General features: G+C 39.7%; 1 protein-coding gene across 5 annotated transcripts; it reads right to left on the bottom strand.

The window, feature by feature from the left end:
• Positions 1-3,270: 3,270 nt before the first annotated feature.
• On the bottom strand, positions 3,271-14,828 carry spry2 (sprouty RTK signaling antagonist 2). 5 transcript variants are annotated; one of them, XM_040051567.1, is made up of 3 exons: positions 8,798-14,828; positions 7,112-7,206; positions 3,271-5,674 (listed from the first exon to the last, which is right to left on the bottom strand). In XM_040051567.1, exon 3 carries the CDS (start codon positions 5,624-5,626, stop codon positions 4,625-4,627), a length of 1,002 nt encoding a protein of 333 aa, XP_039907501.1. In that variant the 5' UTR covers positions 5,627-5,674; positions 7,112-7,206; positions 8,798-14,828; the 3' UTR covers positions 3,271-4,624. The 5 variants fall into 5 exon arrangements, with proteins under 5 accessions (XP_039907501.1, XP_039907503.1, XP_039907502.1 ...); XM_040051569.1 differs by lacking the exon at positions 8,798-14,828 and adding an exon at positions 7,784-8,791; XM_040051568.1 differs by lacking the exon at positions 8,798-14,828 and adding an exon at positions 7,634-8,791.
• Between the last annotated feature and the right edge of the window lie 11,060 nt (positions 14,829-25,888).

Genomic DNA, 25,888 nt, shown 5'->3' on the forward strand with positions numbered 1-25,888 from the left:
TCTGCTGGGACAAAGAATATGTAAATACATTGTCCAGTCCAATAGATCCACATAATCCCATGTTTAAACAAAAAGAGATTTCAAGTGATGGAAAAATGTGAAATCTACAGAGCCCCTGAAGTCTCTTCATGTGCATTTGTAAAAACTGTAAAGTTTTAAGTTTGATCAATTTTAATTAAAACTTAAGCACACATTACATTTTCTGTCAAGCCTCAACTTCTGTGGTTCTTTATGTTATTCTAAGGATAGTACTTTGTACCTTAACACAAGGGAAGAGCTAAAACTTGTTGGAAACATAAGGGTAATTTACACTTACTGGACAATTTGTTAGGTACAGGTCTTCAGCTGCTTGCTGATACACGAGTATCTAATCAGCAGTTCAATTCATTTATTTCATTCACAAAGATGAAGCCTGCCCTGTATCGAATGTTCATGTTGGTGGAGATGTAATGGTAGGGGATACTTTCCTGGCAAACTTTGGCCTCCTTAGTACCAGCTCAGCACTCAAGAATTGTTGCTTCCAGCAAAAAAAGACATCACGAAGATTCCATTTAAATATCTATGTACATATATATATTTAAACATGTAGAGACCTGGTCAATTGAAACTGAAAATACAACTTATCACTAGGATTATCAACCCCTCTTTTTAACAGCTTTCCCCCCCTCATTGAACCAAACCAAATGCTCTCCCCTGACCCCCAACATAAAGTTATAGTCAAATCCAATACAAGCAAGCTGTACTTGATAGTGTCCAGCGAATGCATGTGTGTCATTAACATTAAACTTTTCTCAAAACCCATCCTGTTAAAACTGTAGTGGAAGTGGAGAGCAGGAAACCTCCGTTTTCATTAGTGATAGCATTTATGCAAGCTACAACATTTTCTTTAAACTGTGAAAATGTAATTTCCTGGAGTGCAACTAACAGTGTTAGATTTCAGAGAAACAATATCTTGTCCTGTATCTTTTTTTTAAAATTAGTGCAGATAGTGTGCTACATAAAAGTGTACCAATACAAAAATCCAAATGGAGACATACTAATCACCAGGGTGAAAAATTCACAGGCTTTTGACAGCCAAATTACACTTACATTACTCTTACATAAGCCCTGTAAAGCCTTAAGCATGACATAATTGCCAAAAAATGTTTTGTTTTTTTTGAATGTCGAGTGCTTTTTTCAACCTTCTGACAAATTCAAAAAAGAGAAATTAAATATCACTTTGTATATATGAGTTTTAACTAGTGTTATATTTGCCATCTGGCATCTTTGTGCCAATCGACAAATTGCACAATACATAAAAATGTGTTGTGTAATTTGTTTAGGTTTTCAGGGGTGGGCAGAATAGTATAGCAAAGTGCAAGTAATTCCGGGGCCAGGGCCATATGTCTTTGTGATCTTAATATGTTTGACAGTTTTCACAGGGTGGTGCCCGTCTCCCTCAATTTCCTCTTCTGCTCGTTCTCGTTCTCTCACAGTGGTGTTTGATTGCTTATGCCTGGCCGACCTTCAGACAGACAGACAATGCATCCATGAAGAATAGCCTCGCTTCCTTCCTGTCTTCCTGTGCTGCGTTCTGCCTTGGTGAGCAGGGTGAATAGGCTGCTCTGCCCCACAGCCGCCATGAACCGCAGGGGCCACTGCGGCTAAAACCAACAAAGAGAGCCGTTCTGGGACCTTTTTTTTCCCCCTCTCTCTTCCTCCGACCCCCCCTCAGTCCTCTCCGCTGCCAAATCACTGCGACAAGCTTTCCCTTTCTCCTGCATTTATTCTTTTGTGTACCAACTTTTACTCTTTTTTTTTTTTTGTTTGTTTTTGGTCCTCCTGGTCACATACATCAGTAAAGCACACCAGTGGCTTACCTTCCCTCTCAAGTAATGTGAAACCCTTAAAAACCCAAAGAAATGACTGAGTGAGACAAATGAGATACATCTTCCGAAGATGCCTTTAATCTAAACGTGACTTCTGCTAATGCAGAGCGAACATGCAATAAAAGGGATTAAAAAAAAATGTATTAAAAAGAAAGAGCTGGTGAATTTGAGCTGAAAATAATACTTCTCAGTAGCATTAACAAACATACTCTTCTTTTTAACTGACCCCCCCTCCCTTATTGAACCCAACCAACTGCTCTCCCCCTACCCCCAACAAGAAAGCCATCTCCCTATGGGAATACAAAGTAGGAGCAGGTAGCAGAGAAGAGCGCTGGGGAGCCAAAATAACCCCCCCCTCCCTTCAACTATTGAAAACAGGATGAATGCATGCCGGGCTGAATACAGGGGTAAACTGTTAGGTCTTTGTCATTCAAAGTGATGGTTTTAACCCTTTGTAGTCCCCTCTTCCTAACAACCCACTCCTTCTGCCTCACCCACCCTTCCCTCCTTCATTCACAGCTGAGATAATGGAGGGGTAGAGGCCTGTGGCTGCAAAGATGAAGCCTAAACACGAGATCAACTCTCTTTTCTGTCTCTAATAGGATTCTACCCGTTATGTTTCCATCTCCTCTGCCACTGCTGTAAAATAGGTGAAAGTTGATAATTATGTAAAACACCCCCTTTCCCCAATCAGTCAAAGGCTTTGGATGAATAACAAACAAGTGAGTGCAGGTTGGGCCTCGGCATGTCAATCACTTCCCTGAATGCATACCGCACTGCAAACACGTCCGTATGCTGTCAACAAGTGTCAGGGGCTTTATGTTTCAGGCTTATGTTTCCCCTGCAGGGACACTCAAAACCAAGGAATTCCTGAACAAACCTTTGATTAAAGGAAAAAAAAAAAAAAAAAAAAAAAAAAAAAATAGGGGACTGAGTATCTGCAGGCTCCTGTGGATCTTGCATGAAACAAACCTGAAGCCCGGCCAGAACGTAATAGCAGGCTTACATGAACGCATATTTGCAAAAACACAGGTGGAGCGTTCGACTTTAGAAGATGGAAAAGAGGCGACGATCGCATTCCTGCACACACGGGCTTTACCAGAGGCTTTGTCTAATGAGGTGAACATTAATGTGTTCCCATTTCCGGTTTTGATCTCTCTAAACAATTTAAGCGATTGCGTTGTGGGGAAAATTCCAAAGCACCGGTTAATGACCGCCCTGCTTCGGATTTCGTGCCGAGGCTCAGTTAAAAATGTTGAGAATGTGCACCTTAAATTATATGAAGGAAAGTGTAAATCTAGATGAAACGGAGCTGCTCTTATGCCACAGTAAAGAGAAGCATATTCAGACAGTGAGAAACACACCAACAAACAGGAACAATACACACAAAAACAGGAACAACTACCGTCAGACTTCAGGGTTGTTTAATGTCAAACGTTAATATATTTGTCTCCTAATCCATAGTGAAATATTCATCCAGCTTTGACACTCGTACAGGGTCATCTCTGATCTTGCAGTGACTACAGAGTGACCCCTTCTCCCACAAAGAGGCGAAACATTGATGCCTTCTCAAAATAAATATTTTATCATTATAAAATAATAAACCTTCAAATAAATATATAGTTTTAACTTTACACTAGGCAATGTTGGAATTAGAAAATAGAATTTTCATATAAGGTCACTGTACAATTTACAAGTAGAAGGGATAAGATCTTTCTTTTGTAAATTACATAAACTTGATTAAGAAACATTCCAGTGAATGTAAAACAAAATTTCAAACAAACAAAAGGTCAATTATCTGATTCATATACACCCATTAGCCAAAAACATTAAAACCACCAGTCTCCCTTTTCTTAAAAAACACTGTGATTAATGTTGTGTCTGGTAGTGGGGACACTGTCATGGGTTGTGGGTTGGTGACTTTGTTTCTGATCAGTTTGGGATATTTTAACGTGTTCTTTCAAATCGTTCCTGAGCAGTTTATGAAGTGTGATGGGAACACTGTCCCCTGTCCCAGGGTGGGGCTTTGCATAAACAACGTTTAAATGGGCGGTACGTTTCCCGGGCAAACCTTATACTGCAATGACATCATTGCTTCGCTTGTCAGTGGTTTTAATGTTGTGGCTGATTAGTTTAGGTATGGATTCATCAAGGTGCCTCTGGCATGGTAGAAAACTTTTCCCAGTTGAAGTATTATGTACAAAAATAAAACATCTGTTCAACTCGTTTTCTGACGTACGCACACCGTTTGCAATTAAAACTTTACAGTCAGTAACAGGAATCTGTTCTTAGCATACAAGTTGTATTAAATGTTAAAACAACAAAAAAAAGAGAAGACACTATCTGCTGGACTCTCATAACAATAAAACAACGAGGGCACTTGAGTGAACAAATTTTTCAGGACATTAAAAAAAAAAAAAAGGAGGAAAAAAAAGACAGTAGTTGAATATGTCTTCATACCTTTAAATGTAGAGCGCTTCTTTTGGTTTACCTTTCAAGTGAAACTCCTAATGCTAGGGTGAGTGAATGCACCTCCCATGCCTTTAGTACAGAGATTTTTCTGAGCCCACTTTAAAAAGGCAGCATATTAAGGCCATTTTTCAGCAGATATTGTAATAACCTAGATGAAAAATACAAAACCTTAAGCACAACAGCATTATTAGATCTCTATTAAAACCTTTCATCTACACAACTACATGCCTATCGAGTTGAGCGAGCGTAGAGCCATTCTATCCATCTCCATTTCAACACACACACTACGTCGGTTTCCGGACATCCTCATAGTGGACTGAATTTGAGTTCTTGCACCGACAGCCGGGTCGTTTGGCTCTGTCATAGCAGCACTGACACACTGCCATGCATCCTTTAACCGGGAGGTAGCACAGGATACAGGGCAAGACCAAGGAGAGGAGCGACACGGTGACCCAGCGGACGCAGCAGTGGGACTGCGTGCACGAGAATGGCTTGTCTGTGCAAGTGTCCTCGTCGTCGCTGGAGCAGTGGTAGAAAAGGCCTTTGATGCAGCAGACGCACGTCCCGTACTCCACTGCACTATCTGCTGAGCACACGCACCGCCGGCCGCACATCCAACAGGAAGGGAGCACCCGTGGGCGACGGCAATCTGAACACTGACATCGGCCGCAGTCCTCACACCTAACCGAGTGTTTACCTTGATTTCTATTGACACTGCTGCTCGTCATCACCACTACTGGCCTGGACTCCTCATTCAGGGGTTTCAGCTCCTCTGAGTTCAGTTCGGAACGCTTGGGCTGTGTTCTGATTATCTGTTCGCCGTTCTCTGGGCTGCCGATAAGCCTCTGGTCTGAAGAAACACTTCCCACGCTGGTCCTGATGCTGCTATGGGAGTCGTCTACACTGGAAGACTGCATAGCACCCGGCGTGGAAGACTTTCCGTGCAGGTTGCGGAGATTATAAGGCCTCTCTTTTTGAGTCTCCTGCTGTCCACTGCCTCCTAAGCCCTGTGATGTATCCTGAGTACCTGAAGACTTTTGGGCAACAGTGGGCCCTTCTGTGTACTCATTGCTACTCCCAGTTATCCTAATCTGATCCAGAGATAGCACTGGTTCAGTATGGGGCAGCTGTCCTTTGTTCAACCCGGGATTTGGAGGACCGTCATCGGTCTGCCGAGTCCGTGGTTCAGAGCTCCCTTCGTCATTCAGTGTACCCGCTGGCCGGTTCAATGATGACCCCCGCTGCCCTCCTCCCCCGTCGCTGTCGTTCTGACTTCTGGAAAACATCTCGTGACTGAAGGGCCACTGTGGCTGGCAGGGGACACATCTGAAGTCCTGTCAAAGAAACACACAGTTTATATCCGTATGGAGTGGCACGTCATGCAAATTATGCCATGCAAATCCTAACCGATGTCAGTACGAGCACCACTATGGAAATTAGGTCTAACAAACACATCAGTGTGGCAGAAAAGATCTGTTAGATCGCACAGTCGATGTAATGTTTTAAGTCACTAGCTGCTGTCTGCTGGGGCCTGCAGAATCAATTTTATGAAGGCTTCCTTTGAATCACAAGCGAGTCTTTGTCTGCTCTCAAAAGGCAGGATAACCAAAGGTTGTTTGCTCAAAGCTGAATCTAAATCCACTCCCAGACCTTACGTTTATGCCTCTGATATTTGAATTTAGGTGCTTTCCGGCTGCTATTTTGTGAAAACTTCCTGTTTTCTCGCATGTATGACAATAACTCACCATGTCTGAAGAAAGAAAATTTGCTTGCAGCTTAAAACAACAAAAGAACAACACTATCCTGCAGGTCTGACTTACAAGGACTCACAATTTGTTATTTTGCGAGACACTCATCTAAAATGAGTCTTTAAAACAAGTTGTCCAACAGGCATTTGGATGCGTGTGAAAAACGCCCAGACTGCAATGGGGACTGAGACACACGAGGTGAAATTAATACCAGCTATGCAATGCTGGTAATGAATTGATGCTGTGAGGTCATGCTGCTGAACATGAAGAATCTTGCCCTTGGTACAAGTCCTACCACAGACCCTTGCTGCAGCGCTCACGCTTCCTGTCATCGATCTGGCATGTAACAAGGCTTAAAATGGCTGAAACTTCAGTTTCTCAAATGATGACTCTTTTGGTTGGCCATTTTAGTTTGCGTACTATATGCATGGGAAAAATTCACTATATTGTGGTATCTATTTAAAAACACAACCCCCACCCACCAAAAAACCCCAATAAAAACAAAGCTCGCAGACAAATTCAATGACAGCTTTGTTAACTTCGTTCAACTCAATGTACCAATGCAGGCGGCAAGAAGGTCTAAACACTCCTATAGAAAATTACACAATTATTCATGAGATTATAAAATTGTATATTTTATAATATATCAGTTATCATTAATACACTGCTTTTGGGACACCCCTAATAAGCTTTATAATTAGTAACGCACCTACTGTTCCAGGTAAATTGTGATCTTAAAAAATATATTTATCCTAAAATATAGATTTCCCTCCCCTCCTCTTCTATTGGACATGAAGAAAAATTTCAGGTCATCATTCATCACAGCAGCTTTGTTGCTTATGTCAGTCAAAAGGCTGATAAAATTAGGCCTATTATAAGTGCATCACTAATCTGTCAGATTGAGCTTCGGGGCATGGCGATGTGCAATTTCTACCTTTAACCTTTATTTTAGAAGGCAAAACGTTAAAATAACCAGATTATAGCAGCATCAATACATCAATTAATGCTATGACGGTTGTTTACCTTATACTCAGAAAAGCCAATCGGTTGCTTGGTAGTCAACTGTCAGATCTGAAATTGTCGTTCTATCATAAGATGTTAGAAGACATCACCACTGGCTGAGGAAAAGTAAAAAATATTTTTCACTTTATTAACCTTCCAATAACCAACACGATCAGCCAACAGTCAAAATATCGTCTGACACAGCAAAAACATCAGAGGTAAATTACGTGTCAAATGACATGTTTCACATTTTCTACGCCCGTCTCTCACAGGGTCAACATTTCCATCGTTAGAGGTTGCATACTCTGATGATCAAAGTTCATTTCTTTTTTAAACACTGAAGACTGATGTGGGTCAAACTGATAACTCAAACGAGGAGTTGAAGCGCATGAAAGAATGCATGTAAGAGGAGAGGAAACCAACTTCATTTCTATTAAACAAAAAAAAAAACAAAAAAAAGCAAAGAGCACCAGTGTCTAATAAGAGTTTAAGATGAAGCAAACCAATACAACAGCTTCGACTTCCCAACTACTGGATACTCACCCCAGATCAGCCATAGTTTCCCTTTGAATGTATTAACAAAAGTGCTCTGTACACAGGCTCATTTAAACCACCGCCTCACACCAAAGTGATAGGGTGGTGAAAACGAAAAGAAAAAAAAAAGGTCTTGATTCTTGTGCTCGTGCTAATTACCTTTTAAATGCAATCTTTTTCGAGAAGTGGAGGGACCAAGGCCACCCCTCTTTTCAGTTACAATACAGGAACGGCTTTTGTTTGTTCCTGTGGCAAGTGGCAAATGGCCTGCAGCAACCTTCCCCATTCGAGCACATTTTTACATTGTTAGACAGCTGAAAAGATGATGAGTGACAAGATTTGAAGAAGTTGTTTGGAGCAAAGAAAGAGGCCATGTTAAGTGGGAGTGCACTCAGAGGCTTTGTGTATGGTGGGACATCTTTGGGAATATCTTGGGTTCTTTTGGTTTTATAAGCCTGGTTAAAACAGACGCCTCCACACAGAAGTCTGTGACAGTGGGAGGGAAGCTGGAGCTCTGTGACAGGATCGAGCTTCCTAAAACTAAACAGAGCATCAGCCAAAAAGAAAAAAAACAGACATTAAAAAAATTGAATGCTGAGTAAAACCAGAAAGCCCAATAACTCGCGCGGGTTCTGATACGCAACCGATAAGCGCCTTGCCACTGTGTGCATGAGATTTATAATGCAAACATGCAAGCGTGCGGCACGGAAGACAAGTTTAAAAGAAAGAAAAGCTAAGCGGACAGCTCGCAGCAGCGGACGGAAACAGTGCAAACTGTGAGTGCACGTATGAGCAAACACGTGCCAACTTGGACACTGCTACTTCCTAATAACCAGACACCAGCGGTCAGGTGAACAATTAAGCTAAATGAGTCATTAGTCAAAGGGAAGGCGGTGGCTAATTTTAGAAGTTAAAAGGGAAAGAGGGACCTTATAAACTTAAGAGGGGGAGGATGACTAAGATAATGAGCTCAAAACTAAGCCAGCAGCTATGTTAAAACCATAACAGTGCACGTATGAGCCAAGTGCAACCTAAAGGACGGGAGTGACAAAACCACAGCTAAGAAAACTGTGAGGGGGAACAAAGTTTGTTAGTCCAAAGCTTCAACCAAGAGCATGCGTATTGTTAAAAAAAGAGAAAAAAAAGAATAAGAACTACACAGGTCACACTTACCGTGCTCGCGACACTTTTAGACCCCCGTTTAGGTGAAACAAATCCAAGTTGAGGGGGCGAGTATTCCCTGCGGCAACACTTCAGTCGGGAAAACCGTCGGTAAAATCCATTGACAAAGCTTCCAGCCGGAGCGCTCCTTCGGGAGAAGCGGCGCTAAGATGTAAATCCCATGTTTTTGCGCAACAGCACGAGGCGTTAAAGCACGCGATAACTTCAATCAGCCGCCGCACGATAAAGTTTATTAGCAAACTTAAAAAAGGAAAGAAGAAAAAGACGGGAACTAGAGAAGAGAAGCAGGCGACAAACCTCCCATTTACAGGTAGTTTTCACTCCGTGTGTTTTATCCGCGACGCTCAGAACGTCTTGCAAGTACTTTTTTTCCCCTCGCGTGTGAGTGTGATTTTTTTTTTCTCTCTCTCTTTCCGGAGAGGTCGGGATTTGCGCTGTATGTGGCGTCAACCTGAGGAGGGGGGGGCCGCAGAGCGCTTGTTGTGACAGCGGATATATCGCATCCGGTGCTCAACCATTGAATGCCAGAAAGTAGCCACTCACACCCAGTCTGATCAAGCCGATTAACCTCTTTGGAAATATGTGTGCTTGGGCCCGTAAAGTCTTCAGTTTCTTATAGCTGACACATTTTTTTAAATAAAAGAAGCACGTTACAGAGCAGTCCCCTGAAAATAATGTGTCATATGCTTACCATGTGAGGGTGTTTATAGGTTGCAAATAAACAAAATGTCAGTCCATTCGATTCGTTTTTAGCTAACTTTACAGGGTACATGGGTAGCACAGTATTAGTATTTTCTACTTAATGCAGTTTGTGTACTTTGTGAAAGTGAAAAAATGTAACGGTTACATTACATTGCATTATGAGAGAAGGTGGGTAATTGAGCACATCTTGTGAAGTACAGTATAACTGCTAGGTAGTGGTTTTGTACATTTGTGTAACATTATGTTGATGAATATTGAATTAACCTATATTAGGATTTATCACCCCTTTCCAAGTGTAAATTATGGCCTCAGAGTTAAAATTTGTCAATATTGATTTTGTCCAATAAGATAAAGTTATCCCTCTTCAGTTATTGTTTTTGCTGGAAAATGAGATTGACAAGCGTACCAACACTAAAACCTGCCGTAAATGTTGCAATAAGATAGAGTTTGTAGTTGCAAGCATCTTGCCGCCCTGCTTTTACTCGTGTGATTGAGCTGTTAACTTACTCAGAGTTAGGAGCTTGGGTTGTCGAGCTAAGTGTGTCCAGTGTTCGATGGTTTTTCAGTTGAGGCAGTTAAATGTAAGTCTACTTCACTGACATGGTCTCAGGGTGGTGGGTGTGTACAGATGACCTCTCTTGTTTGTATTTACAGTATTTACATTTTATTTGAGAAAATCTTGATATTTGGTGTTCCTGTACAACATTGCCATGTAAAATATCACGATGCTATGCCGTATCGATTTTTCCTTTTACCCTTACTGCTTAGGTAGCCTTTTTCTACTGCTGTCTTTTTTGTGCTACTTCTCACTGTTTATGTAACAGCTAAATTCATTTTATACATGATTACATTTTCAAAATTTGACTATAATATAACAACAAAAACATATAATATATAGAGTACATTTACTTAAGTACAGCACAAGTTCACTTCAATTCCACTTCCTTTCTCAGGGAGATTGTGTACTCTTTAATTCCAAGCTAACAACTACGGCTAGATGCCAAACTGTTATACAGCCTGCAAATTGTGACTGTTTATAAAGGATGGTGTGGCTTTATTTATCGAAGTGCTTGCTAGTAACTGACAGGGATGCTTTTAAGTTAAAGTAAAGTAATTTTACTTTGAAACACAACATCACTTTTCTTTTTTTCCCACACTCCCAAGTCCTTAATGGAAAACTACTGTCTCCCTCTAAAATCAAGGTAAGCTGAAGACAAACTGTGAGATGCAGTGCCAGATGGAGTAGTTTCACATACTCATATTGACTTTCCTTTGACGTACAGGGCACTGAGTTAATCTTACTGAACACCTCAGGACACTTTTCTTATTTCACACCTTTTTAAGCTCTGCTACCAGGCTGCTATGGATTTAAATCCAAAAGCAATCAATGAGAATTGATACAACTAATTAGCAAGTCAATACTGTAGTTACCCCAGAGCTCTTGTGAATAATTATAAAGTGGCGCCACTGTGTGGCCATCTCCATATACTACAGGCTACAATCAATAGCATGTGGATTTTCTAATATAATAATAGATTTAAACTAGCTTCAAAATCAGTCACATTCCTTTAAATGACTATGATAAACACATGGGCACCAATAAAGAAAAGCAGAATGGCATAAAGATGAAAATAGGATGCGGATCAGTGAGTCTGGATTTAGATTCAAGGATGAAAGACTGAATGGTTGTTATTTAGTAGTCAAGTCATACACTTATATCATCTTACAAAAAGGCCCAGACAGACTGTTACCCGCCTTGTGTCCCTGCAAAATAATAAAAAGAGCAATTAGCTTGTGTTCAGCGAGCCTGAACTCAAGCAGAAGAGATTCAGTGAAAACAATGGACTTGGACATCTCCATTCCCCCGTTTTCCTCTAATTTAGTAATAGAGTGTCTGATCAATTTCAGACAGAATAATTATGAAGTTGTGAGAAGCACACTGCTGAGAGAGGTCACTTTAATCAGCTCAGTGTATGACTTGGCAAATTAACTTGGATCAGGGTCAGCAGGCTCTCAAGACTTCCCACTTTCTTTCTACAATTTGTCTTCCTTTGTTCCTCCCTGGCTGCTCTTCATTTACCCTTAAAGCTTTGTTGTTCTTGATAACATGTTACATGTCTCCAGCAGCACACACATACACAAAATGAGCCAAGGCACAATCAAGACTTGCAAAATAATTCTGTTTATTTAGGTGCTACATATGTAATGTCCCCCTTTTTGGTAATAAACACTTTACGTCACTTACATTTGATAATTTAGACACATTCTGTTGTTGTTTGTTAACTATCAAACATCACATTTTCAGTTAAGCTCTGAAACAACCAGATCTGTTTTTTCACTATATCTGGTCAGACTTGATTTTTGTCCTTTTGTGTGAGTATTATTATTATTATTATTGTGTTGTAATTAGTGTGTGAATTCTTGTGTTACGGGTGAAAGTTTGTTTCTTTCTTGTCATAGTGGCCTTTGAAACAGTCTACTCAGCTAATTCTTGATGTTTGTGGCAGTTTGTTAATATGAGTTGTGCAGTTGTGTCAGTTTCGGTAGGCATTTGCTTACGGAGAAGGGTTATCAACCTACGCAAACATACTCCCATGCAGTTCTTCCTAAAGCTCAACAGCACTTAGTTTGTCTGTATAATGGCATGAAAAAGTATTTGCCTCCTCTTTGACTTCTTTTTCTTTCTTTCTTTCTTTCTTTCTTTTTTACATATTTCTCACCTTTAAATGTTTCACCTCATCAAACAACTTTTAATATTACACAAAGTTAACCTGAGTAAATATAAAAATGCAGTTTTCAAACGATGGGGAAAAGTCTCTGCCAGCCTACGAGGCCCTATGTGAAACTGTGAAACTGGTTTCACTCATACTCTGATGGAAGCAATGGGGAGCAACAGTCAACCGATTTTTTCCCCTAAAATTCTTTTGGATTATCAAGATGTTTTTTTGGCACTTTGGTTTCGTTTCGATCAGTAGTGGTTTTCGCCTTTGAACTTTCCTATGGAGGCTGTTTTTGCCCAGTCTCTTTCTTATTGTTGAAGCATGAACACTGACCTCAACTGAGCCAAGTGAGGCCTGCAGTTTGTTGCATGTTGTTCTAGGTTCTTTTGTGATGTTTTGATTGAGTTGTTGATGCACTCTTGGGATTTATTTGATAGGCTGGCCACTCCTGTGAAGGTTTACCATTGTTTCAAGTTTGATCCACTTGTGGATAATGGCTCTCAACATGGTTTGTTGGAGTAGCAAAGTCTTAGAAATGTCTTTGTAACTCTGTCCTGGCTGATAGATGTCAGTGACTTTGTTTCTTGTCTGTTTCTTGTGTTGTGTTGCTGGTGATCTGGTGGAAGTTAAGAAGTTAAGCTATTCAAGTTTTGGCCAAACCTGCATTGAGAACTACACATTTCAAGTTCAGGAAACGCATACCAAAACTACTCCAAAAAACAAAAGCACAATTTCTGCCATCTTTTGTTTATTTATTTTTTTTTTGTTTTCAATATGAGTTAAATTATTTAATGAACGGGTAACACACATAATACACAGTCTTAATTAAGAGCAAAGTTACCATCTGTTATGGCCTATCTCCTGCCTTTATTTGGGACTATAGGCCACATGAAGATGTTAGTCTAATCATGGAAACTGTAATAGATTGAAGATTTGCTGGGCTTGTTGAATTAAAAGCATTTACAGTTGTGGAAAGGTGGTTTTAAAGTTAGAAGTCTGACTTTTGCCTTACATAAAATAAGGTCAAGCACACAATGTTTCCTTGCATTTTTGTCTCGTCGATATTCTATTTCCTTTTGTGTCAGCGATTTCCTCCTCTCACTCTCATGAATTTCTGTGTCAACAGATGAGTTTTCGCATCTGCGGCACAATGATGCAATGGTAGCAGATCCTTAGCAGACACACTTGTGCCGATGAGCCAGGCATGAGCGAAAGGGTAAAGATTTCAGGGTATGACTAATTTTCCTCACTCAGAACTGTGTTTCCTTAAGGGAATTACTGCAATCAAGAATAGATGTATAACACTGAGGCTCTTTACTGGCTACATTCCTGCCCCTACCAGTTAGAATCAAACAGAGCAAAGACTGCTAAATTAAAGAAGCTTTTAGTATTTCTATTCAAAATGTAAGTGCTAGAAAGTGAAAATTAACCTTTGCAACCCTATCTAGAACCCCTCAGTCTAATAGCTTGATACCATTGTTTCCCCAGATTTATTTTTTTGGATCCTACCTAACAGTAAAAAGCCTATTAATTTAATTTAGTCATTCCAGTGTTGGAGGGCTTTACATCTGTCCCATACACTCAGGCTGCTGAATAAAGCGTGAAAAATGATCATCTACCCTGGAGCCAGTAAAGTCTGGAAATTGAGTATTTAATGACGGCTGAGTTATTGCAGTTCCAAAAGTTTTTGTCCTGCGCCACAAGCGATAGAATTTCTTTTCTTTTCCCAAAATACTTGAATGGTGATTCTCACTTCCCCCGCTGAGCTGGTCAGAATGCTGTGCACATAAAATAAAAGTAGAGAAAATTGAAATGAAACCTAAAACCCCTGCTGCTGTGGGAGATGAACTGTGTCTGGGTTTTCAAGCAGACACTGCAAACTGTTTGAAATAGCTTTGTAAAAGGACCGAGACTCCCAAGTCCATCACCTTTCCTCCCTCGCTGGCACACGCTGAGATGGAGCTGCTGTATTGCTGGGCCGTGATCCTGTAGCCAGATGAGTGGGCCATTACAGCTGCCAGGTTTAGTACTGTGCAACTACATTTATTAAGAAACATGGTGAATCCAGAAGTCATTCACTTTCCAAGATGCATCTTTATGAATACCCACGTAGAGGGCACATGCATTTACGGTGATGGTTTGTGTGGTAAAGCACACTCTCTCGTTTCCAATTCATTTTCAGTCAGGACCTGGTGGTTTGGGGCAGATTAGGCAGATTGGGTGGTGCTATGGTGGGGAGTTTTAGGAGTCTTATACTTATTAATCAAGAACAACTCTGCCTACCTTCCAGATAGAAAAATATTAAACATCTAAGGTGGCAGCCAAGCCAACTTTCAGGCCAGAAAAATGAACAGTGCTCCCTGTATTACAAGTGTGTGTACAGAGCTAAATATTATCAGCTATAGTTTAAAATGCAGTTACTGTCATTTTATTAAAACTTTATGTCAAAGTTTTAATGTGGGCACTTGGCTTTTTAGCAGGCATGATCACGAACTGTTCATTTGACATCTTTTACGAGGAAAAAAGGGTTTTAAAATTTGCACTTTCTAAAAACCTTCTTGGACATCAAGATTTTCTTTGATTTTGAATCTTAGCAACAACAACCATATCCCTTAGAGTTGATATATGTTTTTTAAGCACAGGTTACTGTTTTTTTTCTTGGTCTTGGAAGTATTACGTATTACACACTGTTGTGTGTCAGTTAACAATCTAAGCCTAATGCTGGGCAGACACTGTGTGATTTTTTTTCAGTCGCGCGGTTCAGCTCCTGCTCAAACTGCACGATTGACTCGCAGGGGTTAGAAGTTCGTAGGTCACGATGCAGGGTCTCACACTATACGGCCCGATGCTCTGATGCGACCTGAGTGCTCACACTGTGCGTCCATAAAAATGAAGGTTATAACAGAAATTCTGTCGCTCGCTCTCCCTCTCCGTCTTTCACTCACACAGACACACCACCACCATCAACTTTGCTAAATTGCTAATGAAAAACATTGATCAGGCAGCTGTGATTGAGCAGCAGTGTCCATCCAACTATTTTCACGGTTGTTGTGGTCGTGATAATTTTGTGATGCCACATCGAAAAGGCTCGGATGAGCTTGCCATAGTTCTACAAGTTGTGCCTCCATCGCTTGTGTCCAGATCACACGCTGCACTGCCGTGCTGCGCCGTCTCTTTCGCTGACATTTGTGTTTGCGCGTGCGCAGTGTGACAAACTGCGGTGACACCCTCACGACGGTCGCGAGGATTTCAAACAGGTTTGAAATCCTCACGACCAAGCGATTGATGATCGGGAGCTGGTCGTGAGGTGTCAATCGCTTCTCGTTACCCCACGTATACTACACAATGCACGACGCACGATGAAGGCCAAAATCGGGCCGATCGCCAAAACGGTCGCACGACTCGAAAATCGGCTCAAAATGGGCCAAAAATCGCACAGTGTAAGCCCAGCATAAGACTACAGTCCCATATATGGGCAAATCTCAGTCCTAATCTATAAACATAAGGGAAGTCGAAAACCAGCCAACATAGTAGACTGAAATCATTGTGACGCAGGTGTTGGAGTCCAGCTAAAGTTACCCAATGCCGTGAACGGATGAATCTGGCGTTTTGCAGTGCACATGCCCTATAGCAGGCTCATAGTATAGGATCCAGTGCATAGGGTAACTTTTATTATGACTTGGGTAACTTGGGTGTTTCGCTTTTAGCTTTCTGGCTTGATGGGACCTTAACAGAAAATCGCTTTGGCTATTGATTGGCTGGTAGTGCTTGAGTTTAAAGCTAGAGCTGACTGGCTGATATTAGAGACACTATTGCCTACAGCCACAGAATAAAATCTGACAGGCTCAGATCAGGAGAGTGTGATATTGAAGTAGACTCTGGAGGAATGACCTAAATAAAAATGAACTGGATTTTTCATTGTTATTACTTCATATGTCAGAAGTAAAATCCACAGAAATGGGATTGTCACATCTACCCGTTTCATTTAATGGATAAATCTCACATTGTGACCTTGAGCACATAATCAATAAAATGTTAAGACAGTTTCTTTCTACAGCTAGTCCCACTTTACATTGATGTGCCAATCTTCCATTATTCTGTATTCTGTGTTTTACTGTGTGCACTAAAACGAAGAGCACAACACTGTGGAGTTCTTTGAATACAGAATCTGTTCCAAGTCTTGTTGACTTCTCTGCTGCCTCCCTTTTCATTACAATACAGACAATACATGCAGCATAGAAAGGCTGTGCTGAAGCGTCTCAGTGGATGCTTATAGCAAGCTCGGCCAGGGCAGGATTGGAAAGGAGAAAAGGGAATCACAGAATAGTTGCTATTGGCGCTACGAGTCGTGATATGAGTACTGAGTGAGTCTCAGCTAGCCTTGCTTTTTGTGTGGGTGGTGAGAACCTGGTTATTCACTGGGTAAAAATTCAACAGCAATAGCAATCTTGACAAATAATTTAATATAGTGAATTTTATACTTATTTAAAGGTCTTCCTTGAAATAGGCTTAAATTTGCAGCACATTTCAGTCTTTTTTTTACAAGGAAAACTCTAATTGTCTTATTGTAAGACTGTAAAAACAATATTAAATGACTTTGCAGATTTTTTATGCTTTTCACTGCCAAAAATAGCAATGATATAATAATATCATTATTCACTTTAATTAAGGACAGCACAAAAAAACAAAGAATGGAAAGGGGATGAATCCTAAATTACATTTAGAGAAAAGCAAGCTGCTCAAACTCATTTATTGTTCATTTTCTACTGACTTTGATGCAAACTATTAAATATGTGATATATAGTAACTACATCAAATCACACATTGCCTTGTCCCATTAGGAAAGGATTCATTTCTGCTGTGGAAGTAGGTCGATTTTAATATTACATGCCCCGGTCAGAGATTTAATCCGGTCTGCAGTGTATGGGAGTAATTTTTCACCCCTCTGCTGTAATTTTTCAGTACATTTTACTGGTCCTCTCTGTAATTAAAATACTGTCCAGAGCCTGATGAATCTCAGACTGTTTAGCTCCTTCTCCTGCAAAATATCAGGTTAGTGTAACGTTCTGGATTTATGTGAGATGATTAAAAGATTTTAATGCCATCATAAAGGTCTATATATAGATTAACAGAAGAGAATTATAGCTGAGAGTTGAGCTATAGCTATAAATTGCTGCAAGATCAGCTACACCTGGGTAAAGCTGTTCTGTTTTAAGCACTATTTATAGCATTTATAAAATATTTATGTAACTAAAATCTCTTGTATTGTACTTCTGTTTTTTTTTTAAATTTTTAGTTTAGTTAAGCTAGTTTAATTTCTTTAGTTATTATCAGGATTGTTTAGTTAACTTGTGACTCGTGCTTGTTATTTTTCTGGCTAAATGTATTACTTAGTTCTTCACCAGTAAACATAAAAACTTCACACACATAAACCCTAAATGATTCAATTCAATTCAATAATCGATTCATGCTTAGTTTTAGCTGTGATGCTTGATAGCTATCTAGCATTATCTTCATGATCATGTTGATCATTGCTAATGTATTCTGCTTTTGCTGGATATTATTTGGTGGTCCCTTTCTTTCCATTAAATAGCTTAAATGTGAGCTGTTGAGGGAAGTAATTATACTTTGGTCCCATATAACACTTTGACCATTATGACTACACCACCCTGATTCTCGTAGTCAAGCTTAATGTATTTATACAATCAAAATAAATTAAATAATGACTAACATGTAATTACTCAGCCTTTCTAACATACATTCATGTTGGCTAAGCGTCGTTGATATTACACGGGGTCTATGCCAGTATGCTACAAGCCTAAACATGTCTTCTTTGTCTTTTTCAGAACCTAGAATAGTACATTAGCAGGGACTAAACCAAGGTGAAAATAAAACATATTTATTGATATGGACCTGGAAGATCTACCTGATACTTTTGAGAGAGGCTGATAGAGAAAAAATGGAGCAAGTGGTCAAGTAGACATTTATAGATGTACAACTGAAAGGTGAGTATTTGGGGTTCAGATAAATTATCTTCAAATCTTAAGTTAGCTAATATAACAGGTTAGTATATGCTTTCTATCAGCTATTTTACACATATATAAAATGTACACATATAAAAATAGATTGAAAAAGTAATAAAGAACCAGGCAAATGTTGTTGTTGTTGGGTTTGTTAAAATAACATTTTTAGCTTATTTCTACCCACTCATCTCTACTAGATTTGTTTTATGTATATAAACAGGATTAGCTTCAGTTAAAGTGGGAAATAAGCTCTGGTGTGTCTCATTCTCTCTGTGTGTGTGTGCAGACGTTCAGCTAAGCCAGCACGGCTCCCCTGTTCTGTCTGTGCATTACAATTAGCATTATAGCAGATTAATAATGCTAAATTGAGTGTAACATTTAACCTATAGGACATTGCAAACCATCAGAAGAAGAAGTAAAATACACAGGCATACTAGAATTATTTATACATTTGTGGAAAGGCAGGTTGGTGGAAAAATGAGAACTTTTATAATCTCAGTAACTGTGATTAAAAGTGCTCTATAAAGAAGGTAGTATGAAAACACAAACTAATTCAAAAAGCATCAAAAATCTAACTGGGAACAAGGGGTTGAGGTGACTTGATACAGATGGCAGATGCAGCCTGAATACACGCCAGTGTACAAAAGAACAGGAGAGCTTCATTAGACGCTAATGAACACTAATGAAAAAATATGTCTAACCAGGGGCGATTCTAGGATCAGAGCTTTGGGGGTGCTGAGCACCCAGAGAGCTGCCCAGCCAGGCAAGATAAACCTGTCTCTGTCAGTCCCTGCATCCTTAAATGTTGTCCCGAGTTCTCTCTGACTGTCACTTTGGTGCATTTAAACCCCTGTTCCTCCCTGTCCTCATTGTCTGTTGTCTCCATTATCAGTCATCATAATTTTACCATCTCTGTACAAATCTGCAGATTTCTTTATTAAATCATAAGATTCTTAAATTCATCAAGTCTCTCTGTGCCTGGGTCCTCGTCACAAAACATGGCATCACTGTTTTGTACATTTTAACACAATTTAATCCCACATTTGTGAAAGAAAAGCAAAACACTTTTTTGAAAAGTCTGTAACAAAACCATCAAATCTGACAAAAGGTTATTTAAATGCTACCAAAGAAGAATGGATTGGAATAGAAAAAAAAACCCATATCCTAACTTTAATTACTGGAGGAGAATAATGAGTGATGCTCATAGTGAGTGAAAAGTAAACTGAGTGCATTTTTTGGACAGAGATTCACTTTTAATGTGTGTGTATAATATAATACAGATACATAAAAAAAAACACTCCCAAAACAGAATAAATTATTACAAATAAATTATTACAAAATATTAATAAAAACTATAAAAATGGAGGCAACTTTGCCTGTGGTAGAATGTATACAATGTATGAAACAATCTTTATTGCAGATACTAATTTTACTAATTCAATAATAATAATAATTCTGTGTTGTAAGATTTATGACTTTCATGCTTTCATAGTGGTACTTGGGAGAGCTTGACATTTTTATCAGGTGGTACACACTGTAAAAAGTTTGAGAAACACTAATAAGTTAAGTGTATGTGTGCTTTTGGAAAACATTTAAAGCTGCTGTACAGAATCTTTGAAACAAGCTAGCTTAAAATATTTTTAGAATACCACATAAAAATATATCATTAATTTTAATCTCCCCAATCAATTATAATGTTATGTTGGGATGTTGTTAAAGAGGGTCAAAAATGTTTCAACCCAATTTGTTTTGCAGATTCTGTATAGCAGCTTTAATATAGGGAGAACACAACTTCCAGATTGTGTGAGTAAAATCAGGTTTTTTCTCTTTGTCAGTTTAACAGTTTGTGTTGTGCCTGTCACTGTTCCCTGTCTGTTTTCTTACCTGGTTCTTCCTGACCTTGCCCTTTCTCCTCACGTTCTCCTCTTTCCTCTCTCCCTCTTTGGACTGACAATCATACACAAATAGATTCAATTAGATGAAAAATTACATTAATATGAAAAAAATTCTATTAAGATCACTAACAAAAAGTCCTCTCTCAGTGTACTTTCTAATGAACACAAAAGGCAAATAACCAACATCTAATAAAAGATATAAATATTGAAACACTGATCCAACATTATTCTTGATTAACGGATCATTTGATTTTACACTTTTACCTGAATGTGGCTCCTTTTTTTGAAAAAACTTCCTTATATCCATTATGAACCTGGCTGTCTGTCTGTACACAAACACGCACGCACGCACGCGCGCGCACACACACACACACAACAGGAGTTATAAGGTTAATGGGCATTCAGTCAGTTAGTATCCATTTCAAACAGGACAGTGGTAACAACAGCAGGCTGCGGACAGTTTAATGTTTTAGATTTTAAATATGCTGTATACATTTCAATGGGTCAAATGTCGCTGAATTTACTACAGAGCAGGACGGATTGTAGAGTAGCAAACACTGTCGGAAAACACGTTTCCAACACTGCAGGTTACCTGGGTGTAATGCTTTTCAGCTAAAAAGAAACATGGTCTGACTCCTACCTAACTATATAAAGAGTAACTGAAGGTTAAATGCAGTTAACATGTCCTGTTGTAAGCCAGGCACTTACACCTCCGCTCCACTGCGTCTCAGCCACCATCGCTCTAGCAGCAAGAGCTAGAGCCAGAGTAGGTGAGAGGCGAGCTGGAACAAACCATTTTGGGAGGGGGGAGGGGGGTTATCTATACTTTTGTTGTTAAAATGTTACGTCTCAAACAAGTACAGTACTGTATGCTTTTCATATTTTTAGTAGTGTGTCACAAAAACAGCAAATATTGTCAAAAAAAGTAAGAAATCTTTGGGGGTGCTTTGATTCATTTTGGGGGTGCTGAAGCACCCCCAAAACTGGGCTAAAATCGCCCCTGTGTCTAACCTTCAAAATAAAGCAGGAAGTAAACCAAAAGATGTGGGAAATAGCCAAGTATAAATATTCGTTCTTGTATTTAAATGGAATTTTCAGGCATCTGTACTTTACTTGAGTATTTATTTTTCTAACAGCTTTGTGTGTTGGACTGATACACAGTGGCTGTGGTGGTCAGTGTTGGGTTACATCAAGTCTAGCAGCACCATCATTTAAGCTGATGATGCTTCAGTCATTACTGTAAAATCTAATTAGTTCCCAGAAAAAATATGGAAAATCGATGTCTCAAAAAAACAATTAAATCTTACTTAAAATGACTATGTTAGGCTAACTTATTCATTGTGAGTAACTTTATAGCTTGAAAATCTGGAGCTCACATTGAAACTATTGTGAGATGATAGTATTTCCCCCACGCTGAGACACAAATCTCTTTGGGGGTGTTTCAGGAAAAGCATCTGGCATTAAAGAAAAAAAAAATCCACCAAGTCAAACATCCGATGCTACCCCTTGTGGCGAGCAGCTGAAAGTAACTTCTCCTTCATCTAATTTTCATCCAGTATGATGAGCTAAATTAGCAGGGACCTCTGGGAATATTGCTTGCCCCTGTAATGTTAATCATTGTACACTGGCTTCCCTTCAGCAAAATGAAAAACCCACCCTTAGCAGACATACAAATTAGCATACATGCCTCATTTCTCCGCAGTCGATGGTCTGGTTGCTCTGACCTCAGCAACGCTCAGCGCTTGGCTCCTATGCAGTGGACCCTCATATGTTTTGAGCTCGTTAGCAACTGCAAATGAGAAATATAGAGAGAAAAAAATGTAAAGCCCTCCCCTGAAAAAAAAAAAAGGTTTCTAACAATGTCAGCCTTTAGGAAAAGCTTGAGTGTGTAAAAATACATTCTGCTTTTGCAAAGAAGCTTCTGCACTCTAGGAAATGTCACAGATTAGCAGAAGCGGAAACCTCAAGGGCCTTCGGGCTGACATGTCTGCATTCCCTGTCTGTAAACAGCCGCGTGTCGGTGAGTATATAGAAGTTTGTGTTCAATGGCAGGGTAAAAAAAGAGGCTTCATAGAGAGAAAGAGACATATTGTGTTCATCCAACACATTTCAGGACTGCGGACCTATGAAAATGACTCAAGTGGGAACAAACTCAACAGGACCAGCTGTCCTGGAGAAAAGAACAAAATAAGTGTCAGTGTAGCTATAAAACCAGCCAGAGACGCTGTAGATGCTCTCTCTGACACTCTACCCAATCCTTCACGCTGGGATTCTCCTGTGCTGTGGCGCAGCAAAAGCCTCAAGATGCGGATGAATTTAAGCTCATGTTTTGTTTTGTTTTTACCTCTGTTGGTTTAAAGGGCTACTCTCAGAAAGATTAAGGTTCTTAAATGGTTCTTCAAATGTCTTCATGGTTCTTTAAAGAGCCATCATACGTTAAAGAACCTTTTTATTTTGTGGATGGTTCTTCAGCTATTACAAATGGTTCTTTAAAGAACAAAAGGTTCTTCATCCTTAGCTATCTAAGTTTGATGGTGTAAAATGGCATAAATATTTATTCACAAAAATGAGGGTGTGAATTATACTGTGTGTTTTGTCTGTGTGCGTGTGTGTGTGAAAGGGGAGGGCGGGTTAACTGCTGATTACCCTTTAAGAGCAGATGGTAGGAAACTGAATATTCAAATAAAAGTTAGAAATACTTGCTTAAAAATATACTGGTGGCAGGGGTGGGGCCAAAGCCTAAAGACCCCCCCCCAGAGAGTGACGTTAGAACACGTCATACTATGGCAGGGGACAGAGGGGGGTCAATCATTGGGGTGCGCATGCGCAGAAAGATGGCGCAAGCAGCAGGCCTTGAACTTTTTAAGCGAAAAAAAAACATTTTCTCACGGACAGTGACAGCAAAATGGATAACGGTCTTAAGTACCTACTGGTCTTTGAAGCTCTGGATTCTGGGGACTGTTGGAAAAGATAAAACATTTTCATTAAAACATTTTTACTGTTTTGTTTTTGTTATTCGTCATTGTAGCTTGCTGTTAATGTTGTGCTAACAGTAACGGTTAGCTATGCTAGGTACATTAGCCACTGACGTTAATGCAATTTAGTATCCGGTATACAGAACTGTTTTCCTTACAAAACCACTGTTATAATTAAGTGAAGGTGCTCCCAACTAATTTGAACCTTTGGCTGGTTCTTCAAAGAACCATTGTTTGAAAGGTTCTTTGTGGCACCAAAAAAGGTTCTTCTATGGCATCAGTCTAAAGAACCACTTTTGGTTCCAGTTGGCACCTTTATTTTTCTGAGTGTAAAGCTGTGACCTCTTCAGAAGGTATACTGAGACAAGGAGCCAAACAAACTCAGACCATATCTCAGGTTTTTGGCTGTCCAGCTGGGGTCACTGTTGTGATATGTTAAATAAATCTGTGTGCATGTGTCTCATAGTGTCTGGCCACCTATCACATTAAGAGGTACTGGAGAAGAAGGGCGCAAGGTGAGGGAGTGTGAGAGGAAGCTAACATGTTTGCAACCTTTAGCGACACTTGTGACATATGTGCACTCAAGCTTGAAGTGTTTGAGAAGTGTCTGTAAGCAAGCAATGAGGTCAAATATTCATTCATTGAGATAGACATATTATACTCATCCAAGCATCAGCAGTGGTTGATATTGGCCTTGTGGGCTGATAACGTTCTATATGCAAACGGCATAGTTTTGAATAGCTTCCCACTTCATATTAACTGTATGGTGGGTGATTTTCTTTCTTTCCTTGTTTTTGTTTTTGTCACGTCCATGGGGATCCTGGAGTTAGGCAGTGGTTCTTAACCTTGTTGCAGGTACCGAACCCCACCAGTTTCATATGTGCAGTCACTGAACCCCTCTTTAGTGAATAATAAAATATGATTTTTTCCAAATTCAAGACATTCATATGTTTTTTACTGGTGCACAAAATGAGCCGTGCATGTCGCGGCGGAGGCTCTGCCGAACCCCTGAGACCGACTCACCGAACCCCTAGGGTTCGATCGAACCCAGGTTAAGAACCACTGAGTTAGAGGAATGGCCCCTGGAACAGTAGGGGCAGCAGCAGTACTGAGGAGACATGTATCTGTGCATTGTCCCCTATGATTTATGGATTTAGCTAATGCTAACCATGCTTGTTAGCTTTAGCTTTTACTTTTACAGTCCACCTTTAACTCCAAATACGGTCACTTCTGCCTTCAAACACAGAGACTTAAAAATGCAGCATCTCAAATCATGTGCAATGACGGATTGCACCATCGCTACATCTTTTATATACAGTCTTTCCTCTCATTTAACTCCTTTACACACGAATGCTCCTTTTAATAAGACAAAGGTAGTTTCCTCCTTTTATTCATAGATACTGTGACCTGTGTGTGCTCAGCATGGTAGAAACAAAGTGCCCCAGCTTGGCTAAAACCAAATCTCTGTCCTTAACAGTGAGAGACACCAGTGCATACTAGTTGCATGAGCTTTTAGGGACTACTTCAGTACAGAGGTGCAAAATGCTGCACATTGACTCCATTTTACAAACTATTTTAAAAAATTACATCCTTAGACAACCATGTTACAATGGTAATATTTTAATAATTGGACATGAAGAAGTAGAAATGAATATACTGAAACTGAAGAGGAAAAAAAAGGAGTGAAATTACATCGTCATGGCAACCTTTTGGCAGAATGAGCCTTGCAACGACATATTTCCTTGCTCTCCAGGGAGCTGGGTAAACTGTGAATATAATAATGTGTTAATGCATCTGACAAATGCAGGAGGTGTGATGTGATGGTGTGTTTTGTAGGTTCTCTCAGCTGCCATGATAGTAATGTGTTTCCCTAATTTCCTGTTCAAAGGAAGGAGGTGTCACTCCACAACACAAGTTATCAGCTTTACTTTGCGAATGCTACGTCTAAAGTGTGGTCTCTGATCTGCATAATATGGGAAGGTGCAACAAAATGCACTTTTTTTGGTCTTTCTGCCTCTGGTTTTGTAGTAAAATGATCCAAATAGTGCTTCAATGGGCTACACGAATATTGCTTCTTTTAATCATTCAGGCACAGAAGTCTGGCACTGTGTGCTGAATGTCCTCCCCATTGTCATTCCTGGGCTGCCAAATGCTGTCATTTTGTCAAAAATGCTGGATTCTCACAGAAAGCTGCTGGTTGCGTTGCCACATACTGGTCATGGCAAAAGTGAAGTGGTTCACACTGCCAAAGCATCACATGTGGACAGTTGTAAAGAAGCATGTGGTGTCACATTTAAATTCACTGATTCAACTTCAAACCTTCCAAGGAGGGTTAATGTTGTGAACCAAAGACACAGACATTTCCAAAATGGAAATATGCCATTTTCGATGTCTGAACCTAATCAGTGAGTGAAAACAAAACAAATAAAACGTTAGCCCATCATCCAACTTTAAATTTGGTCACTATTTGTTGCAAACAATTTTGTTTTTAAAATTACACTGTGTATAAGTTTCATTGCTAAATGTCAGTAGATTGCAGATTAGAGTCAAATGATTCAGGTGCATAATCCTGGCTATGGTGACAGTGATGCTGAGGTGAGTTGAGGATATGTTGAACTTTTCTCTTTATAAGTGGTGCTGCTTTTATTGCTGTTAGCCTCTCTTAGCAGCTAAGAGAGGCTATGTTAGATGCTGTTAGCCAGCATTAGTTAAACTATATTTGAAGTGGATCTAACATTACAGCCTGGTGCTTAGTGAAGAAACGGAT

Source organism: Simochromis diagramma, unplaced genomic scaffold (assembly GCF_900408965.1).
Source record: "Simochromis diagramma unplaced genomic scaffold, fSimDia1.1 OVJJ01000107.1, whole genome shotgun sequence".
NCBI classification, from domain to species: domain Eukaryota; kingdom Metazoa; phylum Chordata; class Actinopteri; order Cichliformes; family Cichlidae; genus Simochromis; species Simochromis diagramma.